General features: G+C 34.3%; 1 protein-coding gene across 1 annotated transcript in view; it reads left to right on the top strand.

The window, feature by feature from the left end:
• Window positions 1–12,585, top strand: part of LOC125059756 (Down syndrome cell adhesion molecule-like protein Dscam2) — a 129,564-nt gene that overhangs the window by 45,705 nt on the left and 71,274 nt on the right. The window contains exon 3 of the mRNA XM_047664305.1: window positions 12,405–12,570. Within this exon, the coding sequence (XP_047520261.1) occupies window positions 12,405–12,570 (166 nt within the window). The remainder of the gene's footprint in view (window positions 1–12,404; window positions 12,571–12,585) is intronic.

Below are 12,585 nucleotides of genomic sequence, written 5' to 3'. Positions count from 1 at the left end.
GGTACTTATGCAGTTACCAACATTATCGTTCGTAACTTTACATTTAAACTTGATATAACTCTTAGGAGGATAGTGTCTGTTACATCCCCTTCCTCTCTAACAGCCCCCCTAGCGTCCAAAGAGCTTAATTTCCTGCCGACGGCTCCTGAATAACAAATACACCAGTGTTTGCAGCTTGTACAAACTACAAGCGCTAATAGTATTTGCTGACTGTGAGAGTAAGGTCGCGTGTGAAGCAATGTAATTTCGACCAATGAATACTACAACTACATTACGAAGACGTTTCCGAACTTGTTTTTATTTAAGTCATTTGTATAGAAAAACTCGCAATGGGTGAGAACATTGATAACATGGTTGCAAAATGACGTGATTTTTTTTTTGTATCAACTCCGCTATAATTTATAAATATTTCTTAAGTTTTATAGTTTTATATTATTATAAATTGGACGCATCCACACTGATAGCTTATGAAAATAACACTAGCTTAACGATACAAAAATTCATAAGGAACGGTATACGGTAGGATTTAGACCCAAGAAATATGTTTCAGGGAAAGATCGCTGACCACCGCACTCGCATATAAAGAAGAATAACCAATGAATTACACAAAGAAATATAATAATCATAAAACATGAAGAAATTCCCGAAAAATTATACATAAAGAATTTTAATAAACATATGTATGGAAATGATAATCGCTCAAAATTCTTACATCTCCAAGTCAAATGCGCACATACTTCGTAATATTATTAATTCAACGTGCCTCACGTTCTAAATTTCACTATACGACATAATTGTCTTTTGTTTATCCTTCAATTTTGTCACGCAAAGGATCTGTTAGTAATGGAAACATATTCAATAGCTATGATGCAATAAAAAAGTTATTTTTTAACTTATTTTATACGACCTAACCTTTATATACTAATATTATAAAGAGGAACAAATTATTTTCCATAATATTTGACAAACATATTCCATGTAAAGTCGGGACAGGTCGCTACTTTAAATACGTATAATTAATACAGACTAATAAGAGGCTTTTCAATTAAACAGTTGTATACAGTTTATAATATGCATTTGAGGTTAAAAAAATAAACAGAATTGTAGCAATAAATAAAGAATATAATAAAGTGTCCGCTGACGGTCGAGGCCCGTCGGGTTTATGAAGTTAGCTCACATTAGCATGGCACAGAGGAAGTCAGTTTGCAATTCTAATGCGATACTTGACGGTCACTAGACGCATCGCGCCACAAATACCCTCTTCTATTTATTGCAAGGACCTTCTTTGTTACGATGAAAAGCTTATTACGAAAACAGCGCTTTATCTAGTTTAAAAATATCCTATGAATAGGTAACAGAGGTAGTATCACAAAGAGTAAAAGCGGGTTTTTATTTAATAATATTGAGAGCTTACGAGGGAAAAAAGTAATAATTGAATGAAAAGCCCAGAGTTTTTTTTATTACTTTAGGAACAGGGCGCGTTATTGAATATTTGCAAACTTTCAATCATGCATATGAGTTTACGTGAAATAAATTCGTTTTTTGTTCATAATTTTTTAAAAGGTTTATTAATAGGATTCAAAAATGAACGTAAATAATCGTGTTTTGCAATTTGCATAGATAATTTTGCTGTACATATGTCACCGTAAAATTGTAAAAACCGTTAGATTGTAATCTATCTCGCGAGATTGTAAACTGTCGAAAGATTGTGAACCTCAACGAACTGCTTACAAATTAACGTATTATTATTCGGTAGTTATATGAAATTGTTGGGAAGTAAAATTAATCTGTAATTGACCAAAGAAGTTTGAATGATAACTAAGTTAGTGTAGTACACTCTACCGAATAATAATACGTTAAATTGTAAGCAGTACGTTGAGGTCCACAATCTTTCGACAGTTTATAAACTCGCGAGATAGATTACAATCTAACGGTGTTTACAATTTTACGTTAACACATATAAGTTGTACGTATAGCATTTAACTTATGCACGAGGGACGTAGATTAATCCAGAAAAGAATTCAAAAACACAGCTTCATTTCAGAAAACATTAAAACGAGCGTAATAATCTGTGTTGTTCAAAACAAAACCACAGTTTCTTTTGTTCGTTGAACATTACCTGTGCAGGCGCGTTCCCGCCTTCCGGCCGCTTCCGGCGAGACAGGAAGCGACACTCGCGACCTCTACATGAACCTTCTAGAACTTTCTGTCCCGTATTTGTTAGATAGTTTACTTTATTCATCAATAGTAAATAGTTATTCAGAATTTCAAGCGTATATTAACAATTATTCGATTGAATTTGGCTTCCGATATATGTTCCACGATAATTTTGCTTTATAGGGTTAAAGTAAAAACGAGGGTTAATTGAGCACATAGATAGGAAAAATTTATTGATATACGATCATTATGCCAATAGGCCAACGCTGCTCATTTAAATTTAATTGTTACGTATGGGGTATTGCTGTCAGCTGTCACTGGGCTTATAGCTTAACAATGTCAAAGTCTAATCAGTTCAAAACCGTTAATACTAGTTTTTTATTTAATTTCCCAATTTTGCTAGACATATCATATTTTTAAAGACTTTATAATGTTCAATTGTCGATAATAATAGTGAATCCATAGTCACTATTATTTGACTTTAACGTTGATTGATTTATGACCTCTGTGACATGTCATGACAATGGCAGCTGACACCAGCGCTATTGCTCCGACATATCTATATATATAAAAATGAAACCCGTTTTCCGTTGTCACGACATCACATGAAAACGGCTCGACCGATTTGTCTGATTTTTTTTTGTTGTGTTTGTAATTGTCAGGAGAAGGTTCTTATAAAAGAAAAAAAGAAAAACTTTGCGCGGAAAATTAGAAAATTCAAGAATACTTAACCACCATACAATTCGAACTTTTTGGTGTAACCTTATGGCGTTTGACATAACACAACATTGACAAAATGCGTGTTGCAAATATCGTCAGAGGATGTAATAGAGCAAGATCCCAGGGCCGCCAGACATCACGTATTTTCTGACGGATGAAATGTGGACGATTGGGTAGTGTTAGTATGTACTATGATCGTATGCCTACCTGCTAGCTTGGTCAAACGGCCAATTTCCAGGTATCAGGTAATCAAGGTACACAAAAACATTACTTACTTCACGTAAATTCTCATGGCTGATTTTTATATATGTTTTCGAGTGTATAGTTAAAAATAAATTGTCAATACTCCCAGACACTTTCCGTCGGCCATATTGCTTAACAGACGCTTTAAGGGTCTCAAAATAATTAGTCAACTTCACGTAAATTCTGACGCTCCATTTTTATATATGTTCATCCGACAACTATTTTAAAAGCTTTGACAAGAAGACAGACCGATCCAAGGGGCCAATCATCCCCTAAACTAAATTTTAATATCTCTATGAGTGAGAGAGCATTATCTACGCGCATGAGACTGAGTGAGACCGACTGCGCTGTTAAAGCCATGAAAATTACTTGAACAGATATTTTATAATTTTTAGAACTTTTGTTGACCAGTAAATTGTAGCAACAAAAATAAGAAAAAAATTTACACATAATAAATAATACTAAAGTTAGCCGACATTTTTTTTTTTTCAATTTATTAATTAGAACTAAAAAATATTTTTTAAAAATACCACTTATATTTAAATAGCAGCAATTTTTTAAATTAATTATTTATTGGAAATTTGGAAACAAAGTGGAAAAATATTAATTCTTCAATATTTCTTAACAGTGGCTTTTAATCTTCATTATCATCATCATCAAATATCAATCTTGAAATTGAATGTCTAAATCGTGATCGTCATCATCAGCATTATCCTTATTTTCTTCCTCTGTAAAAAACAAGTTAAACAATGAAGGTCTGAAAAAACTAAAAAGATACAAATAATATGAGAAACGAAAATAATTTACCTGATTGTTCTTCCAGCGACTCACTGACAAAACCCGGTAATTGATCTCCATCGAACCAATGAAAATCATATTTACCATCTTGTAGTGTCCAGCCATTGTTTTCGGGGTTGAAAATATTTATTATCTTCATACTTGCATTGTTCCAAAGCTAGCCCGTCGAAACTGTTGCCAAAGCTCACTTTTACAAGGTGGTAGGTTACAGGCATCGAAGTTTCTTAAATTCTTTCTATTGAATTCTTCATTTATATCAGATATCATGTATGTAAATGATAAACAACTGTAGTCTGGCAGCATCTACATCAATTATTCCAGGAAAATTGTAAACATCACAGATAAATTTTTGTATTATGTTGAATACACGTTCTTCTTCATCTACATCACCAACAAAATTCAACGTACCAAAACGGTGAAATGCTTTGTTGGTACTCTTCATTTTTCTTCAAAATATTAAACGGCTTTTGCTTGCCCTTTTTGAATAATAATAATTTTTCAAGTAATTTTCATGGCTTTAACAGCGCAGTCGGTCTCACTCAGTCTCATGCGCGTAGATAATGCTCTCTCACTCATAGAGATATTAAAATTTAGTTTAGGGGATGATTGGCCCCTTGGATCGGTCTGTCTTCTTGTCAAAGCTTTTAAAATAGTTGTCGGATGAACATATATAAAAATGGAGCGTCAGAATTTACGTGAAGTTGACTAATTATTTTGAGACCCTTAAAGCGTCTGTTAAGCAATATGGCCGACGGAAAGTGTCTGGGAGTATTGACAATTTATTTTTAACTATACACTCGAAAACATATATAAAAATCAGCCATGAGAATTAACGTGAAGTAAGTAATGTTTTTGTGTACCTTAATTACCTGATACCTGGAAATTGGCCGTTTGACCAAGCTAGCAGGTAGGCATACGATCATAGTACATACTTACACTACCCAATCGTCCACATTTCATCCGTCAGAAAATACGTGATGTCTGGCGGCCCTGGGATCTTGGACCATAAGAAAAATGAATATCGTTCAAAATAAATGCTTTGATCGGAGTTATTATATTGGTAAGATAATAATATGCGAGCCAGAAAAACATACAAAGAATGTTGTGTAGCATAAAGCATTAGAATAATAAACACTTTGTTTCTGAAATATTTTTAATATAATATATATAATAAATCATTATACCAATTTGAAATCAATATTCATAGTACTATATAATATTTTACTTGCTGACTTGTTTTTTTTTTTTTATACATGTGTCTTTACTAAGACATCATGGAACATTACAATCTAGCCTAACTTAAGACTAATAAGTTATTAAAGTCTAACCCTATTTACTAATATGGATTTTTAACATTCGAAAGTGTCCAATAACACTACTTACAGTCTCTATTAAAGGGAAGACACGATGTTCTTGTGTTTTATTTTTTCACTCACTGTTTAGCACTTAATATTAACGTGCACTAAGTTGCTAATAATTTTAGTTTATTGTGATAGTTGTTAATCGTCATTTAGCTGAATCTTTTAATGACCCCACTCAGCAATGCTATTTTGATAAATTTAATTCAAATTGATGTAATTGTTGTGTTACTTGTATAAAGTACTTCCAAATTTTGTCCTAACCACTTTCAGTATTTCTGCAAATTTTTACCATGCTAAATTCCACCTACTAAAGTAATAAACTTCCTTATTCAGGTGCGCTCACCTTTAAAGTACCTTAAAACGATGGTTAATTATCGCTCAGAAAGTGAATTAGCAGAGGCATTATTTAATTATGGCTTTCCCAATTGTTTAGTTTCCCTTGTAAGTCATTGACCCGGCAATCTTTAAAATCAACTTTGAATTATTTGTGTATTATTTTATAAGATTTTTATATTCATATCAAGTTTGACCCAGGTGGACCGAGTGTATATTAAAAAGTTAACTACATAGTTTTATAACAAGAAAATAAATGGTGAATATTTTATTTTTTCTTAAGTTATGAAGTTGGCGGTGTTTCAACAACCATGAGCCAACAGGTTGCCCTGTTACCTTGGCTTAATGTGTAGAGAAGCAGATGATGATGGCCCTTGCCTATCATGCACACATCAAAGGATCTTTATCCTATCCAGGTAATGCATCTTCCTGCAGCGGTGATTAAACTATAGGCCTTGCGCTTGCTCGCAAATTACTCCAGTTTTGTGGGATATCTGTCGTATTGTAGTATGAGAGTTATAGAATTAGAATTTATGGATTAGAGTTATAGAAGAGATTAAACATCTCTTTGCTTACACTTTCGCGTACTAGGCAAGTATCATTATGGGTATGCCGCGGAGACCAAGTTGGCCTGGAGAGTATTATTACAATTATCCTAGAGAGTCATCAAGGTTTCGCAACCATAATATTTTCAGTCCACAGTTTTTATATTTCATATTTTAATATATTCTACTTAAGTAAATTAAATGTAAAACTTACAAGGAAATATCCAACTTCTAAACAGGATTGACAGATGAACAGCATTTTAAAAGCTTTTAGCTTTTAGACCCTGAGTTTTTAAAACTTCATTTAATACAATTTTCGGGTGAAATATTTCTATATCATTTCTTGTATATGTTCATTACAGTATTCATCTATAAGCATAAGCGTCCCAAAATGAGTGCCAGACCAAATTCTTACATATGAAACCAAAATAATTAACATTTAGTCAAACTAACCGGCCTAAATATATCTATTAAATAGCTTTATTTCTCATATAATATCGACATACACTCCTTAGGAATTTTAAATACTGCTTTCTAGTAGAAAAGCTAAAATTACATATTTAAAGAAAACACTTTTTAACGGATTGAAGCTATATATTATTATAAACTTGTAATTATTTTACATAATTTCAAATTTTTCCCGAAGTTTTTTCTTCGACGTTTTTTTTTGACGAAAAAGTGTTTTCTATAGATGTGTAAAAGTTATGTTAATAAAAGACAATACTAAAATTACATACTTGAAAAAACGTTTAGTTATATGCGCTATATAATATTTTACCTTCAGAAGTATCGAATTGGGCAATACAAAATATATTGTATTAAAAATGATGAATTAACTCGACAACAGACGTTCCTCTCTGAAGCACGTAGGCAAACGCATTGGAGCGTAACACTCGACTTCTGAACGCTGCTAACAGCATGTACCACTTGTAAAAGGGAATAAAATAGGGAATTCATTTTAAACTTCACTTTGAATTGAAACCTCAGGGCTTCCAATAAAAGTTACTGATATATCGTTTCTAATACATATGATGTACTTACATATTTGTCCAATACATCAACATGAATGGATAACAATTGAAAGAATACCTTAAAGAGTTCAATATGTTACAAAATAAGGCAGACACATCATATGCGGTTTTTTGATGTACCTTATTTTACACACTTTACACCAGGTGAGGCTCCTACCCGAGCCTCACCTGGTGTAAAGTGATTCTGCCACCCATAGCACCCATAGGCACTTACATAGCTAGAGGGTTCGCAAGTGCGTAGCCGGCCTTTTAAGAATTGGTACGCTCTTTTCTTACCGTAGTCGAATTGGTTCAAAAATACATGGGTATGAACAGTAGTACGCGGATAAAACTGCCTGAAAAAACGCTTAGTTGTGGAATGTCGATGTGATACTGGTGGAATTTCGAATTCTGCCTCGACGTACGATAACGAAACTCACCTGCACGACAACTCCTCTGAACACTCATCGTGGTAAAAGCGGTAAATTACAAATTACGGATTAATTCTTCATTATCTGCAGGGAGGTCTCTTTTTGTGTTTGGCTTCCTTGATAGTTGGGTCTAAGATATGCCGGTTTCTTCATTTTTTTAAAGTTACGTCTCTAATTTAATATAGAACATAGATGTTATTAGTGCAAATCCGTGGTCTGTCTGGTTTTTAATCAGTAAGCAAACTCTGTATTTATAATGTTTTATATTCTCGGTGAGAACCAATATAATAATTAAGCGGTTATCTCTACTTCACGACGCAACGGCGTAATATCGCGCATGATGGCGGGAGTTAATAAAACGGAATTACGCGCTCGCAGGCTTACTCAAGGCTTACTTCAATTTACTGCCATCTCCGCTATAAAAATAACATCGTAAACTATACGACTAATTTTAATAGACACTGGTGGGTCTTGGTTTATGAGCGTTGGAATTAATACAGATGTTTTATAAATACTTTTTTATTAATGTTGAGGGTTGCGTATTGCCACGGCCGATCGCCTTTTATTTCACATTTTTGCTTTGTCGTTACGCTTGGTTAGACGTTCTTTCCAATTGTATCCATATCTGCCAATGTTGAATTTATTATTTAGTACGCCCAAACATTAATAAACAAGATTGGAATATATCAAATGGATATGGAGCGCTCGATTCTTCAATTGAAATTAAAAGACAAAGCAAAAGCGATACGAAGCCGTACAAAAATAAAAGACGTTGTAACATATACAAAAAGGCTAAAATGGAAATGGGCCGGTCACATTGGCCGCATTCGTGATGGCAGCCTTACGATTCTGTAACTCACTTTTCGAACACTCACAGCGGTTTTCGCAGTGTACAACAAACTACAAGCTCCCTCCTTATCAGAATGCCAAATCGTAAGATGACTGCTTCACGACTGATTTGAGCGCTAGCGCCGCTGCGAAAACCGCTGTGAGAGTTCGAAAAGTGAGTTACAGAATCGCAAGGCTGATGAGTCAAAAAGACCCTTACTTGGAAGAGCCCAGTGGGAAGCAGAAAGAGAGGATGCCCACCAAAAACTTGGGAAGATGAAATAAAAGGGATAGCGGGGAAAAACTGGAAAATTGTCGTAACAAATAGGGACAAATGGAAGAATCTGGAGGAGGCCTGGAGGCCTTCACTCCGTCGGAGGTCGAGTACTAGTGTAAAACTTAAAAGACATGGACTTACTGTAGTTATTGTACTCGAATAAATGCTATTTTTATTTTATTTATTATTACACCATAAAATATACGCCAAAAATATTTTTTATGTTTTGTATGTACTGTAAACTTTATTATTAAATAAAGTATTTATATAAGTCTAATTATTAATATTATTCCTATATTACCTCTTCTCTCATTCTTACGACTTTTTCTTACTTATGACTTATACTGATTGTTAATAGAAAATGTGTTTATCACCAAACCGTTCTTTGTGGTAAAACAGCTGAACGTCGAAGAAATCTTTTGATCTGTTCCTTTATTACAAAAACATTATACTCTATTTAAATTGTATAAAAAGTGTTACAGTAGTGGTAGCTTAAATTATAAAGCTGCTGAAATTCAATAATGAATTTTTGTTCAGCGTATTCTAAAAACTTCAGCGCTATTGTTAGGACTGAATTGAACTTTTTCTTAGTCTACCTACAATTGTCGTCGGTTATTGAAAGGTTTTAAAACTAGCCAATTATTAAATTCATATAATGGAATCAATCGCTTATACTGGGAATAAATAAGGCGCAACTGCGTTTCTCTGTGAATACAAGAGAAACAACATTTAAAGCCTATATTCTAGGTTTTATAAAATAAATTAAAACATCTTACATCTATTATGTTAAGTGACAAATTAAACATCGTCGATCAGACGGCAAAGAAGAAAAATAAAATATTAAAAGAGTTTGTATAGGAAAATATATTATGTTTTCCTTACATTCATATTACAGTATAGCACGGCTTATAAGCAAAACTAAACATTTTCATACATATTTTATGCAGTTTAATACTTTGTAATACGCATGGTAGCATATTAAAATTCCATACAATAATGTCTAATAAAAACAATAGTTACATAGTAGTAATCGTTGAGAAAGTTTGCGATACCAAAGCCCGCGTCGGTCAGAAGTCAGGTCACAATACCAAGCATATTATGTCGGGCGGGATGCCGACCTCAAGGTATTTTCATAATAGCGACTCTCACAAAGGATGCTTCGCTTTGAAATATTTTAATTTCATTCCAATTTGTTGGCTGGCGATTTAAGGACTTTGAGTTGCGACTCGCTTGACTTAATATTGCGGTAATTTTACGACTGATAAATGAATTTTAAAGTATAATAGGAATTGTATGTTAATTGTATAATTTGATTTTAATTTGAATATTAGTTGGTATGGTTAAATGATACAGGAATACAACAAGATTAATTTGACAAAACATTAATATTTTTTTCTCGCAAGATTGTTTTGTTTTTATTTTGATGTTCTCACCTCTGTATTCAACGAAGAGCGATTCGAATTGTCAAATACCAGTCACTTTCAATGTGACTTGATCCCTTGGCGTATTTGTGAACGTTGCGTAGAGGTGTGGTGTTTCTATGTATCAGTATAGATAACATCAGTATCACCTCGACGACCACTATGTGGAATCAGCTGCCCGCTGAAGTATTTCCGTACCAATTCGACTTTAGGTTCAATAAAAGAGAGAAGAATTCTTTAGAATTGGTACGCTTGCGAGCTTTCTGGCAATGTGAGTTTCCAGGTATCACTTAACATCAGGTGAGCCTCCGGTCGATTGACTCCTATTACATAAAAAAAGATGTCTTTTGCCTTGACTCTCCTGACGAATATCTTAAACCATGCAACATGGTTACTTAAGTAAATATTTTATTTTTATATATTTATTTCAGAGATGTGTGTATTTATACCATAATAATGATTTATATCCGAGGAAACCCGTTCCAATGTGATCAAAAACATAGTGTTTATTGTAAAATATCATGATTAGTATATATTATATCGTTTCGATTGGAACTGAACATTACAATAGACAAGAAAAATGCAATTCGAAGAGGGAAACGTCCCTCTAAACTGCTCGAAGAAAATTATTACGCCAAAGAAGTATAACTTCTAAACCGTGTACATAAGTACACACACCTTTTTTTTTACGCATACAAACATATCACACACGGACCAGGAATGCGTGAATCTTCAAGTAGTTCACGGAAACTACTTCAAAAATAATTCGACTAATTAACACGTATTTTCTTCTAAATGTGTGATATGTAAATAGAAAACACAAAATTATACGATTAATTCCTTCATCTCGTATAGCCAGTAGATAGCGCTCGTGATCAGAGGCCTAATTGAGGTTTCCTTTGAACAAGGTTCCAATTCGCGAAACAACTCACCTGTGAAATTGTTGTTGACGAGATAATTTGCTTCAATAGTTCCGCGCGCTTTATACCATTTAGTCACGAGTCAATACCCTCAAAACTCACAAATGAAGCGTGAGAAAGCACTGAATTAATGTAATTTTATCACACTGAAATGTTATATTAATTACAGCTGTATGCAGACATCCTAGCCCTACTGATAATATCGGTCCTGCACCCTGGCATTTAGCGAATGTTTTGAGGCGCGACTATAATAGATAATATAAAATTTTATGGGAACGAGATTAGCTCACGATTATATGATCATTTCCATATAAATTCGTATAGCGTTAGTAGGTCACCTGCACTTTCCTAAGTTCTTGCGAGAAATCTCACAATTCGGACTTGTTAATAACCCATTGGATTCATCGTGAGAGCCAAAATAAATTTAACTCCTGTGGCTACGTACTCACATTTGCATAGTATACTACGAATTCTCTTACAACATTTATTTTTCTTATTTTCAATTTTTACAGTAACTTAATACTAATACAATAGAAAGCTATTAATATAAAAAACACAATATAAAGCAAAACAAGTAAAAACTTAAAACCTAAGCCTTGTTATAACTAATTATAAATAATGCAATTCTTGTAAATTCAGCCAGCGTGCAACTAAATATATCCGTCTCAAGCAATAATATATTTTAGGGTGCGCAAGACACGAGTAAATGTTGCTTTTGTACGCGCCCGAGGCACTGCAAGCAATTGCGAGCGCTTACCACGCCTAGTGTGGTTATTTGGCACACGCAGCCCCAGTCTCCAAGGTCCCTCCTTACCTCTAACTTGTTGTATCCTACCATACCCAAGACAAACAAAGTTGGATACATTACTGGGTAAAATGGATACACTCATGTCTGAGTTATTTATTCTTATGCATTTTTATTTGTTCACCTTCAAAACATTGTTCGAGACTGGCATGAGGGTATCCCGGGATGGGCTATCCGACATGTTGCTTGAGCACAGATCGCAGCTGGAAAAATTCTGCGACAAGATTGTCAAATATGTCACTCACAAAAATATCACGAGAGGTAACGCGGGTGGCGCCGGGCAGCGGGCCCCGACTCGCCTATAAATATTATGACGATATTTTCGGAGTAGTTGTCGAGCGGGCCCGGCGGGAGACGCCAACCCTTTAAGGCAATTATGTCCCTTTTTAAGAAAGGGAAGATTTTGACACTCCCCTGCTGCTTGGCCACTCGGTCACAAATCTGCCTGATTGCGTGGCTGATAGGCTAGGATGTAGGGGTCCCTGTTTAAAAAAAAAATCTCTAACTAAGTATCGCTGTAAACAAAATCACTTACAAAACTTACTTTCGTTTCAGTTCGGAGTATGAGTCAACTGATCTTTCTGATGGAGCCACCACCACGTCTGTCCTTCTCTAACAGTACGGGTGCGAGGGTCTCTTGCGCAGCTCATGGAAACCCTCCACCTACAATCACCTGGCTCACTGAAGATGGAATACCAGTATCTGATATTGCAGGACTAAGGTAAGATTTGAGTTA

Source organism: Pieris napi, chromosome 20 (assembly GCF_905475465.1).
Source record: "Pieris napi chromosome 20, ilPieNapi1.2, whole genome shotgun sequence".
Taxonomy (NCBI): domain Eukaryota; kingdom Metazoa; phylum Arthropoda; class Insecta; order Lepidoptera; family Pieridae; genus Pieris; species Pieris napi.
This window is presented reverse-complemented; position numbering and strand designations above follow the sequence as displayed.